This window comes from Drosophila miranda, chromosome 2 (genome assembly GCF_003369915.1).
Source record: "Drosophila miranda strain MSH22 chromosome 2, D.miranda_PacBio2.1, whole genome shotgun sequence".
Taxonomy (NCBI): Eukaryota; Metazoa; Arthropoda; class Insecta; order Diptera; family Drosophilidae; genus Drosophila; species Drosophila miranda.
Window position 1 is genome coordinate 1903830 of NC_046675.1, and position 23405 is coordinate 1927234.

The following is a 23405-nucleotide window of genomic DNA, read 5'->3' on the forward strand; positions in this document are numbered from 1 at the left end:
CCTCGATCGCGGTGATCACCTCATTGGCGATAAGAGCCAGATGCACACCAGACATGTGGACATCTGTGAAAACTTCTTTATTTGCTTGGTGCCCTCTGGCCTTTGATAAGGTAATCAATAGAGCAGTCAATGACACGCTTAGCGACCCAAGAATCCAATTGCTATAAATACAAATGCTGAGCGCAGCAAAAAGTGCAGTTGCAGTTGCATTCCCGCAAAGACATCACTATGAAAGTTCTCATTCTCCTCTTGAGTCTGGCTCTTGTTTTGGCCTCCGCCGACCACCACGTGCACCATCACCACGCCGACGGCGCCTCCTCCTATGTGGTGAAGAGCCATGACGATCTGGTATCCTATCGCAATGCCTGCGCGGAGAAGGTACATGCTCCAGCCGAGCTCGTGGCCAAATACAAGAAGTGGGAGTATCCCGATGATGCGGTTACGCACTGCTATCTGGCCTGTGTCTTTGAGAAGTTTGGATTCTACGATGAAGAGCATGGTTTCGATGTGCACAAAGTGCATGTACAGCTCTCTGGTCCCGGTTCTTCGGTTGATCATTCTGACGAGACTCACCAGAAGATTGCCCAGTGCGCCGAGACCCATTCGAAGGAACACAACTCATGCGCCAAGGCCTACCACTCCGGCATGTGCTTCATGAACGCCAATCTGCATTTGGTCCAGCACAGCGTCCAAGCCTAGGGTTCACGTTCGGAACATCCTCTGGACCAGAACATTCCTGATCATTTGTCAAAAGTTCAATAAAAATATATCGTTTGTTGGAACGTTGGAAACAGAACACGGAACATGGAAATTTGAATTTAGTTTTGCTTATTTAAAAAATGTCGACCAAATCTTCCGGAGGTGGCACACTTGTAGGCCTGGTAGGCCCATTCATTAGGTTGATTTAGGCGCTGCTCTCTCCTGTTGCAGTAGCCAACCACGAGCTGGAGTTCCTCCATTTGGTTGTGGCCTGCAAATATCTTTGCTATCCGCTTGGAATTATAGCCTCTCTTGTCCGACCACAGGCCGAGCTTCTCCACAAGACATCTCAAGGTCTCCGCATCCTGTCCATCCGTAAGCGACTGAAGGCGACAACTGTCCAGATCTTTATACCTGTTAGGGGCTTGGCAGCTGCCAGTCCGAAGCCGCCCTTGTGGATGGCACGGCGAGAAGTAGGAGGCAGCTCCAGCAGAAGATCTCAAATTTGAGCGGACGCATTCTGTATTCGGCTGTCTACGATTCGGGATTGGAGCAAGCTCGAAGCCACTTGTCTCTTTTATAGAAATGTTCTCTTGGCTGAAACCAGTTCTAGAAGTGCCGCCCGACTCATGATGCGGCAAACTGATGTAATGCTCCAGCCCCCCTCTGATGTCTCGAATAAACAGGTGGCAAGCAGTAAGATTCCATCTCAGAGACGCACAATAACCTGGGTACTCGTGTACCTACTCTGAAGCGGGTTCCAGATCATGAATGGTCTAGCGTCTTCATAGATCCATTATGCTGGAACGTAACGTCTGGATAAATTTAGTGATGAGACATTCAAATGCCTAACAAAATTAGCTTTCTTTGGAACCATCAATATATCCCATGGATATCGCTAGCAAAACTCCAAATACACCTTCATACATTTCCCAATCTCCCATATCTCTCACTTCCGACAATAATGGCATCGTTTAAACTGCAACTGCAACTGCAATTATAAGTGCGCGGCTCATTGAATCAGGCGTTAATTTCCAAAGGTCTGCCCACTCTCAACCTGATTTCAGGACCTTTATTAAACATTCCAATCACACGTGAACTGCTCTTTATGGATGTGTTTTTTTATCCGCTGTTTTCCGCTGCTCCCATCCTTTGAGCGGTCTTGGGCCCTTGGACTTTCTCCGCCGACTCGACTGTGACTACTTCATTAACAACTCGATGGGGGGGCTTTTTCACGCTGCAATAGACTTTTCCGCGCCACTCAACCCGTGCACATGTCAGCCCCGTTTGACAAAGCTAATTTCACTGCGACGGCTTAGACCTTATAGCCCAGAGCCCAGAGCCCAGACCTGCGGCTTTCCCCGCCAGCCATCCAGCCATCCAGCCAGCCAGCCATCCAGCCAGCCAGCCAGGCAAACGCCAAACAAACACTTCACACGACCTATTCAATTATTTCTCAATTAAATGTCGTGTAAAGAAGTCATCATCATCGGTATCGTCGGTATCGTCATTGAACGGCAGTCCCCATCCATGAGCACTTGGCACATTTGGCCCAAACCAAGCCCGGGATGGGATTGGGTTTGAGCTTGCAATGGGCGGATGCATTTCACGAGTGTCGAATAGTCAAAGGCTGGGCGAATTCAATTTGGGTTTTCATTTCCATTTACCTTTGCCCCCGCCGGGGTTAGTTTTCCGTGCAGCATTAAGTACTTAGTTTCAAAGAGTTTCCAGCAAAAACTGAAGAAAAAAAAAAGAGAAGAGAAGAAATCCGATGAATGACTCGAAACGAAGTGAAATCAAATGAAAGAATGGAATAGAATAGAATTTGAGCAGCAATATCTACAGGAATCGAATCGTCTGTTTTCGTCAAGTGTCTTATGTGGGGCAAATAAATGTGCGAGATTGATTGATTCCCATTAAACAAAAACATTAAAAACAATATAAATATTCGGAAATATATTAGTGAATACTTATAATATAATACCTACCTACACTTACATTCCCACATTCCACTCTGCCTCCTCCCTCTGTGGTCCTTTTTTTTAGTACAGTTTACTCTTGAACGTTCCATCCCTTTTCATATGCTTTTGGGGTTTAATGGTCTGCGACTTGTTTCTTTTGCATGTGTATTGTTTCTCCACTTGGGCCCCGTTTCCCTCTTATGTTCTCTGCCCCAATCTCAAACTGTTTCCATTGTATGCAACCATCTGCACAGGTGGCCCCCAGTCCCTGCCGCATGGGGCAGACGTTCATTGAGGCTGCTCTAATTGCAACTTTGAAACTCAATTGGGTAGACACAAGGCCAGGCGGTGCTACCGTGGGTCAGCAGCAGCGCCACTTCTCTCGACCATAAACCACCAATTAAATATAAATGTTTGCGCTTTTCTGAGCACCGTTCCTCTTTCTTTTTTTCCATTGCTCTCAATTTTACAGTTTACAATTTGCACATGGACCGTGTCCGAGTGGGAGTGGGAGTGGGAGTCGGGGCGGAAGGTCAGTTTCGTATTGCTCGCATGTTGAAAAGGACCCCAGGACACGTGCGTTTTGTTTAAGCCCGCTGGGCGGGCATTATTCTTCGCCTGCTTTTATGTGCTGGTCGTCCAAGGACCTGCTAACGATGGGACATATGGAGAGTTTTCCTTGGATCGCGGCTTGGGTCTGCATTTAAGTGCTGAACTGCTGCTGGCCAGAAATGCGACAGTAAAAACTTTTCCGTCTCGAAAATGGGGAGTCTCTGCCAGAGGGGCGTGGCCTTTGGTAGGCGACACATTGTGCCAAAAGTTTTCTACCCATTCCCTGTAGTTGGTGGCCTAAAAGTTTTCCTCCCCCCCCCCCAAAAGTTGAGCGCACAAGAGAGGACTAGGAAAATGCTAGAAAATTGGAATACTTTCCAAGTTGGAAAGTTTATTCCGAATGCTAAGGCATTCTTCATATCTGAGAGGGGCTGCGGGGGCTGCTGGACTGGGGACTCGGCAATTTTTCCCCAACTTAATTAATTATTAATTAGTGAATCATCTCAAAGCCAAACAAGTGGCCGATGGCTGGTAAAAAAAGAAGAAATAAAAAAATTGTGTATAAAAATAAATTCATGTTAAAACCTCGCACAAAAGGCCATGGCTGGAGGAGGAGGAGGGGGAGAGAGAAAGAGAGAGAGAGTGATGGACACGGGGGACACGGGCGCGGACGTGGACAGGAGCTGGAGGTCAGCGCGTGCTGTGGCTTTTGTTGACCGCACTCCGCGCATTAGCGTGGCTAAATTACGGACCAGTTGGGTAGGATCAGGACTCGGGATGCCCTGCCATTGAGTGTACTTGTCCACTCTTATCGCGGTCGTGGAAGGAGTAGTGGCAGCAGCAGTGGGTGGAGCAGGAGCACTGTGGTAATTGGAATTAATTTAGCATTAAGCTGCATTTTCTTTAGCCAACTTGCCGTGAGAGTGGGCGTGGACTCTCTGGTGGACTCTCTTCATTATGAAGTACCAACATTTTGTATACTTTTTTTCTATTCCTCGTTCACTTCATTCTGGCTCTTGTTCTTGTTCTTTTTTATGCATAGACATCGCTTGGGTTGTTAATTAATTGCGCTTAGTTACTGCCGCAAATGGCAGTTGGCAAATGATCTCGGTCCGTGGTCCATCGTCCATCGTCCATGGTCCATGGTGGAGGGCGTGGCAGGCAGAAGCTCGGAGTCATTAGCGGGCAAGCAATTAGCAGAAGTTGGCACTGGAACGCAGTGCCGCAGAATATTCCCAATTAAAGAAAGGCTTAAGAATAATTTCATGCCATTTATTATCTGAACAGAGTTCGATAATGGACCCGCATAATCACAATCCACTTACAATGTCTGCATTTCAAATCAAAGGCAACAATTGCACTCGTCTAAGCACACACACAAGCACAGACACAGACACTTACGAGAGCGTACAGGGATATATAGTATTGTAGTATTCAAAGGACCTACATGGCGTATGCGCAATGCGAATGCGAATGCCGGGCGGGGGACAAGAGACAAGTGAAGGTGGAGTGTGATGCCGAGTGAGATAGCTACAATTTGTCTGCAACTTATTGATATTTTACCCACTCCGAGGGTTAACAATGTAATTTACGTGTGTGTTCGATAAGAGATTAAAGGCGAAAATAATCATTGTATTTAGATTAGAGCTTTCTTGCAGAAGCTTATTGGTATTTCAGGAAAATATGTTTATTTTTAGGGGAATTCTTTCCAAAAAGAATACTTTGTCTCCTCTCTTTATGTGAGGGTTTTTATCAGCCTTTATTCAGTCCTTAAATTCTTTAGAAATGTTTGATAGTTTCACAGGGAGATTTGCTTGGAGCTTTCGTCACCGAATGCCAATTCCTTTCGAGCACTTCTCGAGCAACCCTTTCGCCCAAATCCTTGGCTTTTCTCGACAAACTTCCACTGTCAATCGGGGGGGCGGCTGACTGCTTCTTGTTACTGTTTTATCTGTTTTTCGTGTACGCCATGCCACGCCCCCGGCCTCCAGGAGCTCCTGCCAGCCGCCTCCACCCTGTGCAGAACTCATTGCTACTCATTAACCTGTGCGTGTGTGCTAGTGTGGGTGTGTGGGTGTGAGTTTGTGGGTGGATGGGTGCTATAAAATCCTTTTGTTCACCAGCTGACAATCGCCAGCATTGCACTCGCTTCCACTCCGCCTGGTTCTGGTCTCCATTGTTGTAGATATATATTGTAGATAGTCATTGTGCTATCTTTCGCTTGATTACGGCCAAGGGATTTTTGGCACACACACACACGTACACACGTACTCACCTCCTTTCCATCCTTCCATTGTTTGCTGGCATTTGACCGCGTGTTTGGCACTGGCAATTTCGTAATAATCCTGACTGCCTGCCTGGTGCCTGCTCCCATCCCAATCCGATTTCTAGTTCCACATCCACCTCCACACCTTGGCAACCATTAAGTGGATACGCTTATTATCCTTTGTTGGCGTTGATATGTGCACAGCTCTCTCTCTCTCTATCTATCCATCTATCTCTCCTGCCTGACCTGGAAGTTCTGTGTAATTTTATTCATAAACCCAACTACCAGGCCAGGCTTAGACAAGGATTCGGTGTGGTGTGGTTTGGTGCGGTTTCTGGGTATGGGTGCACCTGGGGGAATGGGGCATGTTTTGTTTTTGCCGCTGGCAGTTGGCAAGGCACCAAAAAACACACAGCAGGCGGCTGGCTGGCTGGCTTTGGCTGGCTTTGGCTGGTCTGGCTTTGGCTTTTGTGTCAATGAATACAATAACCAAATTAAATAACCAAGGTGATGCAGCCAGGCCCATAAATCTGTTGCCTGCAGGCACGTCAGGGGCCATTCAATTCGAGGACTTCGAAGGGGTTACAAATGCGGTACAGAGAAGACGGTACGCTGCAATTAGCGTACTTACTCCACTAATAGATACTTATCTGCGGATCATAACTCATGGCTGACAACAATACGGCTTGCCTGGGAAAGGATCTTCGTCGCCCCTCTCACTGGAGGCTATCACTTTTGATATCCAATTTGTTTATTTGCGTTTATTCTGCCAGAAAATCAAAATAAACGCTGCGGGGACACATTTTTCCACATGTCTATACATCCTCGGTTCAAATGGCAAACAAATAATGACGGAGGAGACTCAAGTGCAACAGCCTTCCCACACAGATAGTCGAGCACATCCTTTAGATACATTTGGTCTGCCCGTCCCGGCCCGGCCCGGCCAGGTCGTACCTTTCTTCCACTTGACTGGATCGCCTGCGAACGCATCATCTCGGGCACTTGAGCTCTGGTTTTCCCCCCTGCAAACATTTTTATTTGCTTGTTTTCTTTGCTGATTTCGTTTTTCTTGGGTACTTTCTTTTTTCTTTCTTTTTTTGGGGGAAATTGCAAGCAATTTAACTGCAATTAAATTGCAATTTGCCACACACAGAGAGACAGGGGCCCAGCTCCAGCTTCAGGATTGCGCAAGCAGCCGAATCCCACACAAAGGCGTCAGTTTTTGTATTTTGCAGAGTTTTCCTTCTGCTCCGAAGGACGGACTGTGGGAGCTGCCGCTTGCCGCCATTGTGTTACCTTTGTGTGGGCCCTGGCAAAGGGAAAGAACACTGAAAACCTTTCCTTTGCATTTGCAGAGTTTACAATTATTTTCGCACTAAAAGCGAGTGGCAGAGGCGCCACCGCCCCCCCACCCCTTGCTCAGAGCAGACCCTCTTGCGCCTCTTGACTTGCCCGTTATTGCTGCTTTCTTTGTGCGCGGCGCATAACAAAATGGCCGACTTCTTATCTGGCCCATTGTACACGCCCTCCCTCTCGCCCTCCCTCTCCCTCGCCCCAGCACACACACACTTTCCATCTCTGTTGCTCGTTTGGTGTTTGGTGGGCAGCGGCGCGTGCTTTATAAATTGTATTTAAAAGATGTACCAAAGCTAAACAATTCCTTTGAACAAATGCCACAAATAAATGCTGGCCTTGCACCGCGAGTGCTTTGTGCGGCAGGGTCTGGAGCAGCTGGTACTCGTGGTAGGTGCTCTAATCGCAGTTTACCGCAGAGAGTGGAAGGTTAAAGCTCCTTGGCACTGTTAATGATTCGACTTCAAAGATGGAAGCTGAATTCGCTGTAATGCAGCTGTAATTCGTTTCCACATTATCCTTTGGGAGAAGGTGAAATAATCTACACGAAATTATCTTTAAAGGCTACAATTTCGTATAATGATTACGGCATTCATTGGACTCCATTCCCAGCGTTCTCTTTCCGATTCTCCCCTACAAAATGCCCATATTTAAATGGAGATTAATCATTCTGACTGTCAAGTATATGATCTCTCGATTATCCCCGGAATTAATTACTTGTCGTGCCCTAAACACCTCGTCTTACGTGTTCAAACTGCCAAATTTGTCGCTAGATTGTTATTACGCATAAAAACGTACGTATATTAATTGATATTTAGTCAAGTGAAGCGCGGAGATACTAGGTGCTGGAAAAGGGGCAAGTGCAAAAGTTCTCCTTGGGCCGTGGGGCCATGTGCTGAATATTTAATTTAATTTAATTAAATTCGCCTGGAAAATAACTTTGCAAACAGCAACAACAAGTGCCCCCGGCGTAATGAGAAAAATTTGCATAAATATGTCTTGTCGCTTCTCGTATCCCATTGCCAGTGCCAGTGACATTGCCTTGAGTTGAGTGTTTGTAGCCGAAAGGAAAGTTATTTCCCAGTTCATTTCGTGCCGGCTGGTGGACGAACTTCTCCTGCAGAGATCCTGCTGCTCCTGGTGGGGTGAGATGTCGCTAATCCTTTGCAGGCAAATGCTGGCATATGCCAACACCAGAGAATCAAATGCCAAATTAAATTTTAAATAACTCTCCAATGCCAGAGACGCGGCGGGTGGGGGAGGAGCCGGCCGAAAAGGATAACAACATTTTCAAATGTTTAAAAAATTTCGCTACTTATTCAGAAAAAAACGATGAGCACGTGCCGCACATAAAGCGGCTAGCGACGCCCATCCCCCCCATCCCCCAGCTCCCTTTGTCCTCGAAGGATGCTGCATCTAATCCCGATTCCGTCAGCTTAATGTCACCAAAACATATTTCACTTTCACAAATCGAAAACAAATTCTACCCGCTGCAAGTTACAAAAATACGAGGATACATATACCTATATCCTTTTTGTCCGCTTCGTGTGTGTTTGCCTGATAAATTGTTATCCTGTTGTGGCCTCAAGTGTGCGTCAAGTCCTTGTTTGAGTTGCCTTTGTTGCTGGTCAGTCCGGGCTCGTTATTTTGTTGGTCTGCAATTTATTTGAAGAGTTCTACTTCCTACTTTCCACTGGGATGGGGACGGACCTCGCCATGTAGCTGATGCATGAATTATGCGTTTTAGCTGTTTTTGATCATTTTTTGCGGCCATGGTCTGTACGTATTTTCCCCTCCAAACAGAAAGTTTGTCTGTCAAAACTGTGCAACTTTGTAAGGCTACAGTGGGATGGGAGTGGGAATATTTGGGGTACAATTGTGCCTAGAATTGGAGAGAAAGTCACATGAAGTTGTGAGAAAAAGTCTCCCAAAAGTTGTCAAACAGTGTTTTGTATCAACTCTTAAGGGATAAAGATTAATATAGAATCAAAATACAGAATAAAGTTGGTTTTATGGACTCTTTATTGATTTACAACCCAAATAAAAGAATAACTCTTTAGGTGTAGAAACCCAAGCTATAGATATAAATTGGTACCATTTTTCACTCCCAATTGATCTAAATCGTTTGTGAGCACCACTCACCCTTCTTCAAAGAGCATTCACAACCACTGTGCGGCCTGTGTCCTGCCCTGTGCGGGCTGCACCCCTTTTTCGGATGGCTGGCCCTGGCCCTGGCCCTGCTCCTGGCCCGCTCTAATAAACTTAACAATAACGGCTTTTTTATCACCCCTCCCAGGGCATTCGTCATAAATAATTCTAATAATAAATTAAATGCATCCGCAACAGCTCGGGCTCGGGCTCGGGCGCGGGCTCGAGCTCGGATGGGTAGCGTTTTCGGGTCTGGGTCAGTGATGAGTGAGTGAGTTCTATAAACGATTTGCACCCCCATTTGTCTTGCCAGGATCAGACAGTTATCCCTGGCAATCGGGCAGGAGCACACAATGCACGGCCACCACAAACCCATTCTCTAAATCCGCATCCTCAACCCATCGTTTCCAATTTGCTTTTTGAAATGTTTGTGTCCGCTCGAGGACTCGCCAACATTTGATTTGTATTTGGGAAAGTCAGTTGAGCGTGGCCAAGCAAATTGAATTAAATTATTGTGTTGCCATTCGAGACTCGTTGGAGAGTTTTAATTACCAATTCGCTTAGCCCAGACACCTGGCTAAGAATGGCCGCAAAACCCAGGAGCTGGGACCTGTAGTTGGGGGCGGGGGCGGGGAGCTGGCACTCAATCAAATTCGTGTAATGAACTTATTTACACACTTTCCGTGACGAAATTTGATGGGCGCTTGCGGTTGAGATGAGTTGGCAAATGAAATTTGGGAATGTCACCCACAGACACCAGTCAGCCAGCACCAGCACCAGACCCAGCCCCACAGCCACAGCCACACAGCAGCAGCAGCAGAAATCTACCCAAGCAACCACCAGCAGACACCACCTCCAACCACCTTCCCCAATCATTGTTGGGCTTTGCCTTTTGACACGCTCACCCGCCGCCGACCCCAGGCCGGATAGAAATACCTTCTGCATCTCCATCTCCGTGTCTCCCCTTCACCTTTGGATGGCTAAATATTACAAAGTGTTTTTGCGCCCGTGGCAGCGCGTCCAAAATAAAGGGGGCGTTGTATTTAGCCGTGGAACGACTCTGAATGAGGGGAAATTCTGGTATGGGAGTATGAGAAGCGACGTTTATTGGCAATAATTATGCCAGGCTGCTGTCGACGTCTGACCGAGAACCCAGCCACCCCGGGGGCGACCCCAATTCCAAGGATCCCCATCCGTGCGTTCTTCCACTCCCAATGCCAGCAGACAATGTCAAAGTGTGATTTTTCGCTTGAAATACTTTCGCACAAATGCCGCTGCCATTGAGCGGGGAAAATATGTTTTACTGGCATTTTGAATTATGTTGGAGTGCGCTCGTCGACCGCCCGTTTATTGTGTAGCCCCAGAATAGGGGGGATGTGGAGGTGTGGAGGCTGTGGCGTATCATTGAAAATTGAAATTTATCTTATATTTATTGATGAATGGGAATTGTGACAGTTCTGAAATTTGTGCAGATGGAGGGTGCAATTTTGGGGATAGGTTTGTGGTAATTTTGAATCTTTAATATCTAGCAAGAAAATGGGGTTAATGCTCCTGTACTTGTAGGTAAAGAACTGCATCTCAATCCAAAAGTTATCCCCCATCAAACGAATCTCATTTGGCTACATAAAACGTATTTCCATATGCCTGCATTTCAAGTCACATCTGAAGTGGCCGCGACTCGAGCACAAACGGAGTTTAATGTATTTTATATGCGGCATTTAAAGGTTAAATTTCCTGGAATTAAGTGTGCTTCCCGGAGCTTCTGCAGCCTCTGAGGAGACCCACTCTCTCGGCGGCTCTCGGATGATCGTCATCATCATCGGCCATTATGCGAAGGCTGCGCCTGCGCGCTCTGAAGGAGGTGGAGGGAAGCCACGGCGCACAATGGAGACCCCGACGCAAATCACTTGAACATATAATATAAACTTGTGTATTGTATATGTATACTTTACACATAACTTCATTTTGTGGGCATTATGTGCGCATTTCCATCATTCGAATCACAATGAACACGCGAGTGCCCACAAAGAACTTCTCTCATTGTGTGTGTGTGTGTTTGTGTGTGCCATTGTTCCCATTGTGCAATGTGTTAAAAAGTTGTAAGCATTCTTTTTCCTCTCAATATTCGATACCCATGCCGAAACCGATGCCAACTCCAAGATATTTTGCCTCTGCGCAGGCGCAGCATCTTAAATTTCCATTTCTATTCCATATCCTGCACCCAAGTTCTCGTATCTGACAAACCATTTCATTCCAACGAGACCTCACTTGGGGATTTTTATGAAATTGTAATTCAATTAAATGCGAATACAAAGTGGAACACTTGGTACTTCCTACTTCGAGTCTGCGCTCCTTTGTCCCGATAATTGTGGTTGTAATTGATATTTGCTGGCCCCGGCCCCGGCCCCGGTCGTAGCAATTCAATTAAGTGCTTCGACAAAAGATTAATTGTGCGTGTGGGCGAGGCCGTTTAGAGAATGGTTTTCTTGCTAAATAGAAAGCGAGCACCACACCAGGAGCAGTGCGACTCGAACCCAGCTTCAGCTGCAACAGAATGACAAGACAACAATTCTCCTGCGAATTGCTCATTGGTATTGCCCATACGCCCCATGCGCCGCATGCCAGCACGAGCCATTTGCGAAGAACATGATATAAATTGTACCCATCAGGCCACAACTATGTCACACCACACACATGACGTCAAGGCCTGGCAAATCGAAATGGTCTGTCATATAGCAATGTAATGTAATGCCCATGCCCCTCAAAGAGTCCTGGCACATGGCGAATTATGTTTTGACATCGCTGAGAACTGAGCAGCGGGCGATAAAAGACAAAATAACTTTGTTAACGAGGCTCTTAAGCACATGCACATGCCCTCTAAGACAATCGCATAACAAATGGTTGTCACTCACTCCCCATTTCCCCCCATCTCCTCCCTCGTGTGGGAGGCCACACACCCACACACCCTCACACACACACTCGTTTAAAAAGTACGTGAAAATGTGAGCAGAAAAATGTGAAACGACTTTTCCAAGAATGAGAGGCAGAGGCTGAAAAGGGTGGCGTGGCAGGACTCCGAGTCGGCATTGGCAGTGGGTGGGTGGCGCATTATCCTTTCGAGAAATGCTAATGTTATAGCAGGCAGCCAGAGCGAATATAACCGAAAAAAGATAAATATGCAAATAGGTTTTGTTTTTTTCCTGTCTTGTCTTGGCTTTCCATCTATATTTCCCCATTTCCCCATTTCTTCATTTGAGCAGCGGCATAGTTGCGGTCGCTATATGAAGTCGTTAATGTGCTCGTTGCTGGATGATATCCTTTTTTATTCGGCATGATAGAGCATGTAAAGGGGTAACAGGACTGGATAAAGAGGTTTGTTGAATGATATTTTCAATATACGAGAAATTGAATGGAGCTAAGATGATATAATCTTTATTGAATGTTTTCAGAATCAACAAGATATGATCCTTCAAGGGATTCTTTAAGGGATCCTTTAAGGGATTGTCAGAATGTGTGTTCAACGAAGCTCTAAAGGATACTTGCATACAGAACTCCATTTATATAAAATTATGCGATTACTTAGTGTATTCAATAGTCTCTCTCCGATGGTTTCCTGCTCGCTTAGACAGCATTGAATTTCAATATGAAATATTTTTCTATTCCTACAGTTCTTTCCTTTTTTTTGGGTATCTTTTTTTTCTATTTCGGGGGCGACGATTGCTTTTTTGCTACAGCAATTTATACACTAAACAAAATTTGAATAAAAATCTGAGTAAATTGCAGACATGCGCCCATTTCCAGACCGATGCCCTCGGACCAAAAAAAATATGCGAAGACAAAGGATGCAGCCTTTGCCAGCATTGAGCGTTTTGCATTCTTTGTGTCGGTCCTAGTTCGGTTACGGTCTGAGGGGCCATAGCCATTAGCCCTGGGCATTAAGCAAATGCGCGTGTCATTACAAATTATTAACAATTCCAAGTGGAGGAAGTGCCAAACAAAAGCCAAGTCCAGTCCGGTGAAGGCAAGTCAATTGAGGAAGCGAGGCTGAGCGATTCTGAGCGAGGGTTGGGTGAGTTGTCAAAGAATTTGTCGTTGCCTTGCCACGTGGGGCAGAAGGAGAGTCGAACATGGAGTTCGCATGATTTAAATGCCATTTTAATTGAGTTCCAGAACTGTTAACTGGATGGCAGAGGAGGCTGTGTGGCAGTGTGGCAGTGCCACCCCCCGTTGGTGTGCATTGCCAACAACGCTTTTCAGTCGCATTCAAATGAAATCTGCCACCAGCTGGGAGTTGGATTGGGATTGGGATGGAGCGTGTGGTAGAGAAACATGTCGCATGCCGCACACTCACAGTATGGACGAAGTAACAACGATGACTACTGTATGTATGTACGCACACATACTATTTTTATATACAGTGAAATCTCCATAGAGTGGACACTCAAGCGGACAAATTGTTTGGGGGGAAAACTAAAGAAGAACGGGATATATATTGGGCCTACAATATTTGCTGGATACCCATTACAGCTGTCCGTCCAGAGAGCTTTCACTGTATGTATGTATGTGTGTGTGTGGTAGTGGAAGCCTTGCCAAAAGGGGGCGTTGCAATGCCAAGTGGTCAGATCTCGCAGTCAGCGCGCCATTGCTGTGCTTGTAATTATGAAACTATGCGGAAAGTGCCCCTGTCTGTATTGGTGAGCACTTCCGGCTGCCATTGTGTGTGAGAGTGTGTGCGTGTGTGTGTATCGCTTCTTTGAAACTTTTCCCATTGGCTGATGCTTCTCTTGCCACTGCCACTTCTCCACTCCTCCTGTTATGCTTTGCTCTGCTCTGCTCTGTTCCATTGTGCCTTGCCGCACAACTCGAAATCAATATCAGTTGTATCCTTCGGCAGCAACAAAAGAAGCTGCTGATTGACAGAAACAATTCACACACGCACACACGTACTCGTGGAGGGGTAGTCGTAGTCGTAGTCGTTGAGGGGCATATCCAGCACAATCGGAGAACAACCCTTCAACACTCAACTACATTTTGATTAAAATTTTATTTGTAGCTGCGCTTCCAAATACAATACATTTTACTTCCTTTGGAGCGTATACACTACTCTCGAACAACAAAGCACACAAAAGAGAATCCTTTTCAGTTTTATTTGATTATTTTTTTTTCCTTTTGCTGCTTGTCCACATTCCGAGGGGTTGGTCCCCGGCTCCGACCGAAGTCCTGCCATGTCCTGTCCCCGGCCAGCGAAAAAAAAGCTGCCATTCGCCTTTGAAATAAAATGTATAACTTCCATTATTATTTTTGATGTAGTAGTTCTCTCCCGTTGTCACCCCCCCGTCCCGTCTCACTGACGCCTCCACTGGGATGCCTGCCTGCCTGCCTGCCTGCTCCACACTTTCCCCAATGCCTTTCGATGCCTTTCTTTGGACTATTTTATTTTAATATTATTTTAAATAATACACTCTTTTTTCCACTCTCCCTGTCAGCTGTCTGTAGGGTTTCTTTCGCCTCCCTCTCTCTCCCTCTCTCTCTGTTTGGCGGGGCTGCTGCTCCTTTGTTCCTCCGCTCGCAATTGGAGTAGCTCTTGAGTTACGTTGCCATTTTCGTGCTCTGCTCTCTCACCGGCTCTGGCTCTTTATTATTTGAGCATTTATTTTGCATATTGTATTCTGTTTGTTTTTTATTCGCCTTTTGTGGCTCAAGTGCAGGGATATAGTGGGATATAGTGGAGAGAATTGCTTTTTAGTGTTGAACATTTTGTTGTACTGCCATTTCCTTTCTTTGATGGTGTTGGGGTAGAGCAGAGAAAGGATTGTTGCACAATATAAGCAATCCTAATTTGGGAAAGGATACTTTATATACTGGTGGGTAAAACAGGATCTACAGCCTCGATTTAAGTCACCTAAATAGATATCTTATGCTCGTACATTTTACACGTGCTATTCCCATGCTTTCCCATAACCGAAAATTATTTAAACCATCTTCTCAACGCGTGCCAATTAGTCTTTAAACGGGGACACATCAAACACGGACCAGACCGCAGCATTCCACGTGTCCTGGACAAAGGACTTGTCACACTCGCCGACACACACACAAGCGAATTTGTTGTCAATTAAACAAACAAATAAACTATTGGATAAACATCAGCGCCCCCTTTATGAGGCAAATCATTGCGTTTAGATATTTATCGCACTCTTAACTCGGGCTAACCCCATCAAGCCACCAAATAATCAACCACCCAGCCACCCACCCAATCGCCCAATGGCCCAACCACTGAACCACTTTCCACTCGGGGCTCACACGTTGTGTTGTCAACCACAGAGACAGGCGACAGTCAGTACACGTGACATTTGCGCAGTTGAAAAATCAAAATCCTCAAAACGCTCCGTGGTTTGACGAGGATCGTGAGGACGAAGGGCAGGCAAACAATGAATGAGAGCCACCAACCCCAGAGGGCAGGCCCACGCTTTTTAAAATCCATTTATAGTTTCGGGTTGGTCTTAAAATCACACATACATTTACATTAACATTTACATTCACGAGTGTAGTCCCAAAGGTACAGTTGCTTTCCACACGGTGTGCCACACGGTAAAGAGCGACATCTTGCCCAGATCCAATCAAGAATCGGAAGAGGGAGAAATTTTCGACATGTCGGCTGGGATAAAAGACTAGAACATCCTCTGCATCTCCTCCGCATCTCCTCCATGCCCAGGCATGGGCAAATGTAAAAAATCACTGAAAAGACAACATTTCGGAATAAAAAGAAACCAACTAAAAAAACACACGGACAAACACACACCACACACAATATGTAAATTATGAATTTTGAGTAAACAATCGCGGAGTGAGTGCATCAAAGAACAGGTCTTCTGCAGAGTGTGGGGGTCGTTTGGGGCCAGGCAGGCAGGCAGGCAGTCAGGCAGCCATTAGGGATCCCAGCTACTGTATTAAATCACATGCTCAATGCTCCGCCACACACACACACACACACACACACACACACACACACACACACGAGTATCATGTGCCGTGTGTCTGCTTGGGCGGCAAACACCACTAACAGCCGAAAATCAAAATCAAAATCCAAAAAACAAAACAAACCAAAATGAAACGAAACGAACGGAACGGAAAAAAAAATTGATTTCTCATCGTTTCGGCAGTTGCTCAACAGACGACGCAGGTTTCTCTATTGATGATGGACTCTCTGGTTATTAGCCGACTCTGCAGCCTCAGCGACACCCATGTGGCACAGTGGTTGGAGGTTGGAGAAAGGGAAATTAGAAGGAAATGTATTCCATTCTAAAGCATGAGAAGATACAGAAATATTTACTCGTAGATGATAAACCGCGAGTCTTTTCTACTACCTACTTTTTACCCGTACTTTTAACAATCTTCTGAAGAATTTCATCCATATCTGAGTCTGGAATTATAATTTATCCCTGTGATCCGTGGGTCCAACCAAAGTATCTCTAGTGAGCATCCAAGATTCTATTCTGAGCTTATTGCCAATGTAAGAGCCTTAGAATATATTCTCTGTTTAGTGCTTGATAAGGTATCGATTCTAACACATTATGTCTGCAAGTGTGATGAATATTAATCAAAAATCTCGAATTTCATACGTTGATCGTCCCACTGTGCATCGGTGTCGCTGCGTCTCTGGCGGCAAAAAGGTCTGGGCCACCTACTTTACACGTTTGCTACTTGAAATGGCATTTGTTTTCTTTTCTTGGTTTTTTTTTCACTCATCCTTCGGTCGTTCCCTCGACTGTCGGTTGTCGGTTGGAAAAATAAAACATTATTTATAATGAGCGGGGGGACGGAGCAGGGGACTCGGGGGAGCCTGTCGCGGCCAAATTAGTTGTAGCCATATAGCCTCTGACCCGTTGCTTGACAAGCCACAGATTGGGTTACCCAATGAGTCGCTGTATCTTTCATGTTTGACTTGAAAAAATAGAATCTGTGCGAGGGAAGACAACATTTGAAATGTGGAAAAGCAAATAATAACAAATAAATGAAACTAATGCCAATGAAAACCTCCTGGGGACCACCCTCGATTTGGCCCAAGAGAAAAACATATGCCTCGGCATTTAAACGGTTGAGTAGCGTAACCCTTTGCAAGGGATTCCTTTGAGGAGTCGCTATCGCCTTGGGGTGGGACACTCCATGAGCCATTTCTTGGGCGTTTCTTTTGGAGAGCTTGTTGTTTTCTAATTGACGGGGCACTTCGGTGAGCCGCAAGAGGCACAGGCAAGGGCATGTGCCATCTGCCAGCAGAAAGGGGTTTGGTTTGGTTTGGTTTGGTTTCGTCATTCTCCTTTTTGTACTTTGTTCCCATTGCCTCTGGGCTGTATCTAATGCCCGATCTATTTGTCTGTTTGTTGGTTGGTTGGTTGGATTGCTAACTCCCTCTCCATCTCCAACTCCATCTCCCTCACGGTTGGCGTAATCGCCTGGCTATTAATTCATTGTCTATTATCAAGAATTTCCATGCCTGACATTGTATGCATTTTGTGCCGCCACTCGAGGAGCATATGCATGCTGCCTGCTGCCTGCTGCCTGCTGCCGGCTGCCTGCTCTTGGCTCTTGGCTCTCCTCCAGCTTCATTGCTTGGCAATAACTACATGGGCCGCTGCTACTCTGAGATATTATCGACAGCTCATCCTCTAACAAGCGACTGACTGACTGGGCACTGCGAGAACTCCTGTCCAGTCCGTGCCCTGTACTGCCCTGCGCTGCCGTGCGCTGCCCTGGACCTGCTCTGCACTATCCCTTCTTTGTCCTGTCTATTGTCCACTCAAGCCGAGCGGCCTGGTGCGGTGCTGCGGCGGGCTCTAACCCACAGGCATTGTAGTGCCCTGACAATGGTACACACAGTCCCATTGTTTGGGGTCCAGCAAGCACATAAACATACGAAGAGAGGGCACACATCCTGGATATCCTTGTTGCTGTTGCTGTTGACTTTTCGAGTTCGGCCAGGGCCCACAATGGACAAATTGATATCCAATAATTTAATTTTGTTATCCATTCAGTCGCATGTTGGAAAATAGTTTTGTAATTTGCACTCGGCATGCGTGTAACCGATATTATTGTCCCCGGAAAGCTGTCCCTTTGGCTATTGTAAAATTTCCGAAAATGTGCTGGTCATTTTCGCATCCTCCTCTCTCCACCTCTATCTCTATCTCGGATGTGTGTGTGGGCTTAGTTTTATTATAATTTTGTTTATCGTGTCATGCGTCCGAATGGCCAAAACAAAACCCAGCCCGAACCGTTTGTGTGAAAAAGGATTTCACACTTTTCCACACGGCCAGGCGGAATAGTTTTCTCTGGCCTCCGGTTTTGTGGGTTCAGGGAGGTCGTGTGGCACGGCGAATAGTGGCAAATAGATAATGATGGCATGGATTAACGCTTCGCATTATTATATGCCCTTCCCATCGTCCTTTGTGATGACCAGTCGGGCATTTCGGCTTGTGGGTGGCCACTACAATTGGTTGTTTGTACGCTGGCTGGTGTCCGTTTTGGGGGGTCCTTTGTTCTCCGCTCTACTTCTCACGATTATAAATTACGTGCGCTGAAAATTAAATATTTAATTAGTTACCCCATGGGTCTCGGACAATGGCGAATCGGAAAGGAGGCGTATAATTTTCCATTAAATGATTTCATTAATTGATTTGATTAATCAGGCATTCAATGTGGGCCAAGATGTTTTTATTGTTAGCCAGAGTGATTTATCTGAATCTGTAATGGGCGGGATAAATCGGTTAATACAATATAATCAATAATTTCAGCTCGTTCGATAGAATATTGATTTGAATGGAACTCATCCTTCTGGACTCGCTGGATCTGGCCGATGCAAAATAATACCATAATTGATTCGTTGTGATGGACCCTTTATATCTGTTTGCGGAGATCCTCCAACTCTCAAGACTGGCGTCTCTTTCTTCCCGTCTTCATCTAACGATTCAACGGTAACGATTTCCTATTCTTGGAATCTGAATAGATCATCCAGAGCTTCCTTTAAACTAACGTCGAATCCCCTTTAAAAGCCAGAGAAAAATATGAACACTTCCTTTTTAATTGTTTCATTTAATTTTATTGAATTATTTTGTAGATTTATTAAATACTTTAACACAGTGTTTGAAATGTATTTTATCTAATACATAATATGATATCGTATATATATATATTTATATGGTACACGCGGATGTCTCCATAGTTGATGCGATCAATCCATCCCTTACACAATAATCTCGTCATCGTTTTGCTCACAATATTAATTTCAGCTAAATAAATGTATCTTAGGGCTCTCAACTGGGGACCGAGTGTTTGTCTATAAGTACGGTCTCTATGGTACAATACTTGGGCTAGCAGTTCCACGGTAAATGTCGTTTACAGTCACTGTTATGCGTAAATGGCTAGGATAGATCTTTAGGCGTAGGGGGGGGAAGGATGCTCTTTGCGATTTCCCTAAAACAAATATCTTACACACGATATGAGGGTGGATGGGGGGATGGGAGGATGGGAGGAGGAGGGAAGACCTCATTCGAAGGGCCTGAAGATGCTGGTGGTGATGCCTCAATCTTGGGAGTCGGCATTGCTGGTGCGGTCCAGGCCGATGCCGCCGGCCCCATTCGACTCCGACTGTTCGATATCTGCGGCACTGAGGACGCCGGGCAGGTAGCCCGTCCCGGTGTACGGGGCGGAGAGGAATCGCTTGGCGTGGGCCTGCATGAACGGATGGTAGCGGTGTGTGGGCGAGCCGAAGACGGTGGGTGGAACCAGGGGCGAGAAGGCGGACTTCATGGGGAAGGGCGGGGACGGTGGCACCTGGGGCGGCGTCTGTCCGAGATCCTCGCCGGTCAGCATGCACTCCATGGCCTGCAGGACGTCGCCGCGGAACCGCTGCATCAGCTGCTCCACGTCGCTGCGTCGGCGATTGGGGAACACTCGCATCAGGACATCGATGGGAGATCGCTGCTGCTGCTGCTGCTGCTGCTGGGTGTGGCCGAGATGCTGCTGCTGGAGGGGAGAGTGCGCCGCCGGGTGGTGGTGGGTGGGCAGGCCGGCGGCGGCCAGGAACTGCGTGTGATGGTACGGCATAAAGCCCTGGGCATGGCCGTTGCCAAAGGAGCGCAGCAGGTGCAGATTCTCGGCTGGCGTGTTGGGCGGCGACTGGCTGTCCTCCTTCTTGAGGCTGAGGTTTTCCGGCGTGGCCTCATCCGGCGCCGAGTCCACGTCCAGATCGGACTCGGGAGAGCTGGGCGGACCAGTGCGGGCGGGCGACAGACTGGCGGTCAGGTTGAACAGCCCCGCGACCTTGGGCCGGGGACTGCTCGGCGAGCCCGACTCGGAGCCGGTGTCCTGGTCCGTCTCGTTCGACAGGGCTGCTCCTCGCTTTGAGACTGCAAGACAAGATCAGATCGGGAGCCAAGATTAGTCACCATTCAGGTAGCGAGCGCTCTATGCGGTTTTCCACTTGGCGGCGCAGAGCAAATAAAAGTATCGAATGGTACAGAAATGGAAAAAGGCAAGAATTTAATCACGGGAATCGCAAACACAGGCGGAAGGTGAGGGTTCGTTGACATGCCAACCCCGGGACAACCTGCTGTGTTTTTCCACAAATGAAACAAGTTATACGATATTTTTTCTGTTTTCTGTTTGTCTGTTTGATTTTGCAGTTGACGAAGCCGCAGTGAAAATTTAATTAAGTTGAGGGTGCGTGAAAACTCTCCTGGATGCCAATGGCAATGCCCACACCCGATCCGATACCCATCGCAGTCATCTTCATCCTTCGAACAGGGAAACTCAGGTGCCCCAGAATGAATATCTAAACTCGAGCGTGAAATCGTCTTGGATTTCAGTGCAAATAAAGAACAGTCTAGTGGTCTATTACCTAAATATACAGGTTCTCTCGATTGATTCGCGTGAGAATCCTTGCGTGTTTTTCTTTCCCGAACAACACACACACACACACACACAAAAAGGCGAGCAAATAAAGGAAAATAAAGTGGAATCTGGGGGGAAAGTAGCTCACGTTACGCCCTCGCCCTCAGCATGGCGTTGTCTTACTCCCCGAGTTTTTCTGGGCCGCCCCCCATGCCAGGGAATAGTCCTAATGAGTGGGTGAGGCACAAAGGATTTTGATATCCGCAGTTCATTGAGAGACTTTGTAACTGTTTGGCATTTGATTCGGCAAGGGGTTTGAGTTGCAAAGAAATATGCTGGGGCTGTGCTGATCTGTTCTGAGTTGATTGGCTTCGATGGGATAATGTTGGATAATATTGGATAATGTTACATTAACTTTTATTGTTCGCTGCTGCTTTCTTGTTGTATCTTTTGTCTTGTTTGAAAAAGAGCACAACAATTGTTAGAACGAGGATGATGCTCAAGACAGGTCTTCAATGATCTCTTGGTACAATGGGAGCGGAGAAAAGTATGATGTAATCTGGTTAGATATCCAAACTGTTTGAGAGACAGATAGTCTTTGAGTGCCCTCTTTTCTGGGAGAGTGTAAGCAATACTGATGGGAACGATTCTTAGACAACTTTTCTTGTACATCAGAATTAATTATTCCATTTTTAAGGTTAAGACATCTCTTGGGCCTGGAGTGGGACAAGTATGGGGCTCTGCATAATGAGGACTTTAATTTTAATTGTTGCAATTTTGGTTCTTAAATCTCCAGGTCCCCCTTTTTTTCTCGAGCCTTTACCCTCGACATTTTCATGCACCGTTTGACAAAGTGCAGGGCAACAGCTTGGCTGGCTTAACCTTTGTCACAACAACACCCTAAGCCCCCCAACCGCACACTTTGACACTCCATCCAAGCACACATATGTACATGTGTATATGTATAGGCAGTGGTGCACATGCAACCGCGAGTGTGGCACTTTATGCACCGCTGACTTCTTAACAATTGAAAACAAAATTTTCTTAACGCGTTCTTTTTTCCGCTCGCCTCTGAAGCCCTCTCGGGCATGTGGCCAGGCGGAAGGACCTCCTTGGATGTGTCGTTGGAGGAGGTATGGAGGTGTTCATAATAATTTCACTTCTTAGCAACTTACCGGGACTCTCGTCCAGCTCGGTGCGTGTGGGGGAGAAGCCAACGCTGAGGTGCTCGGAGCGGGTGCGTCCATCCGTGTCGGATTCATTGCCATTGTAGTGCTGCGACGGCTGGCGCTGTGGCTGCTGATGTTGGTGCTGGTGCTGGTGCTGGCTATGCTGCTGCTGCTGGTGGTGCTGCTGTTGCTGCTGCTGTTGCTGGTGGTGATTGGGCGTGGAGCTGGCTTCAAAGCCGTCGCTTGGTGGCGAGGGAATGCCTCCATGGAACACACCATTCTGGCCCGATCCGACGCTGGCTGGTCCTCCATTGCCGCTGTGTGTGGGACTGTGCGGTGTGGGCGTGACACTGTCACTGCCATTCTGTTGGCCGGAGCCCGGAACGGATGTGTACAACAGACCCAACTCCCGGGCCTCATTCTCCTCCTGCGCCTGCTGACGACGCAGGGCGACCTGCAAGATGAATCAAAGACGAGGAGGGAGATCTTTGGTTAGTGGACCAGCAGGAAGAGTACAGCGAGTAATGCGAGCCCACCTGAGCGGCCATGACCCTCTGACGTTCCGCAATGAGAGTGCATTTGGCGCAGACACAGTCCCGCCAGCGACAGTAGCGCTTGTGGCCCTTCAGTGCGCTGACCTGCAAGGCAAGAGAAGAACCTAGTGAGTAAGGATGCTCCAAGTTCCAGATGGAAGTGGACGTACCACGCCATGATTGCGACAGCGGGCGCACTTTGGTGTACGCTGATATCTTTCGGAGGCGGCGCGCAGGAAGAACGCAGGCGGCAGGGCTCCGAGTACCGGATGCTGGGACATTAGGTTCTGCATATCCACTCCCGACGGCAGACTCATTTCAATGGCAACAAAGTCGGTTCTACTCACACCGGACAGATCCCCCGGACGTTTGATCACTCACTACACAAGACACTGGTTATATTGTTATAGATTCTCTTTCTCGCGTATGCGTATAACTTCACTAGAGATCTGTGTGAATCTTTTGGACGATCTATCAGTTTATCATTCAGATTTTCGTTGGGTTTTTCATATCAATTGGTTGACTAAGACGCGCGCCCTGACGACATGACACACTGAGCCCTCGATTGCAACTGATTCAAGTTTTTTGGTTCAAACCCCAAAACGAACAGCAGTAGCAGCAGCAACAGAAGCAGCGACGGAGGCGGCAGCAGCAGTGCCCAGGCAAATGGCGGCAAGCGGCAACATTTACCAATACAAAAGCGGATCACTCACACACACGCAGACACACAGACGGAGACACAGATACTAACGGAGGCACTCACAGACCCTGGCAAAACGAGGGTTGAAAGTACATAACTAAAACATTCAGAGAGTGTTGCAACCACCTTTGTGTGGCACAG

The 23405-nt window shown here is 46.9% G+C and overlaps 3 protein-coding genes across 3 annotated transcripts; 1 reads left to right on the forward strand and 2 right to left on the reverse strand.

Annotated features, from left to right (window-relative positions):
* Positions 1-186: 186 nt before the first annotated feature.
* On the forward strand, positions 187-796 carry LOC108157653 (general odorant-binding protein 99b). Its single transcript, XM_017289804.2, has one exon. The coding sequence runs from the start codon at positions 229-231 to the stop codon at positions 697-699; it is 471 nt and encodes a 156-aa protein (XP_017145293.1). The 5' UTR covers positions 187-228; the 3' UTR covers positions 700-796.
* Positions 472-1224, reverse strand: LOC108157654. Its single transcript, XM_017289805.2, is given in 2 exon segments — positions 472-1125; positions 1127-1224. Coding segments are annotated over 2 exon segments (399 nt in total). The 5' UTR covers positions 1219-1224; the 3' UTR covers positions 472-818.
* A 17841-nt stretch (positions 1225-19065) lies between these two features.
* Positions 19066-23144, reverse strand: LOC108157650 (doublesex- and mab-3-related transcription factor A2). Its single transcript, XM_017289800.2, has 4 exons — positions 22735-23144; positions 22568-22669; positions 22038-22485; positions 19066-20378 (listed from the first exon to the last, which is right to left on the reverse strand). The coding sequence occupies exons 1-4, from the start codon at positions 22879-22881 to the stop codon at positions 19552-19554; spliced, it is 1524 nt and encodes a 507-aa protein (XP_017145289.1). The 5' UTR covers positions 22882-23144; the 3' UTR covers positions 19066-19551.
* Between the last annotated feature and the right edge of the window lie 261 nt (positions 23145-23405).

Bases quoted from the DNA above. Each gene is read 5' to 3' on its own strand.
- LOC108157653 (XM_017289804.2), top strand. From the start codon at position 229: ATGAAAGTTCTCATTCTCCTCTTGAGTCTGGCTCTTGTTTTGGCCTCC.
- LOC108157650 (XM_017289800.2), bottom strand. From the start codon at position 22,881: ATGAGTCTGCCGTCGGGAGTGGATATGCAGAACCTAATGTCCCAGCAT. The intron at 22,486-22,567 runs GTGGGCTCGCAT...TTCATCTTGCAG, and splicing joins AGAGGGTCATGGCCGCTCAG to GTCGCCCTGCGTCGTCAGCA. The intron at 20,379-22,037 runs GTAAGTTGCTAA...CTTGTCTTGCAG, and splicing joins CGAGCTGGACGAGAGTCCCG to TCTCAAAGCGAGGAGCAGCC.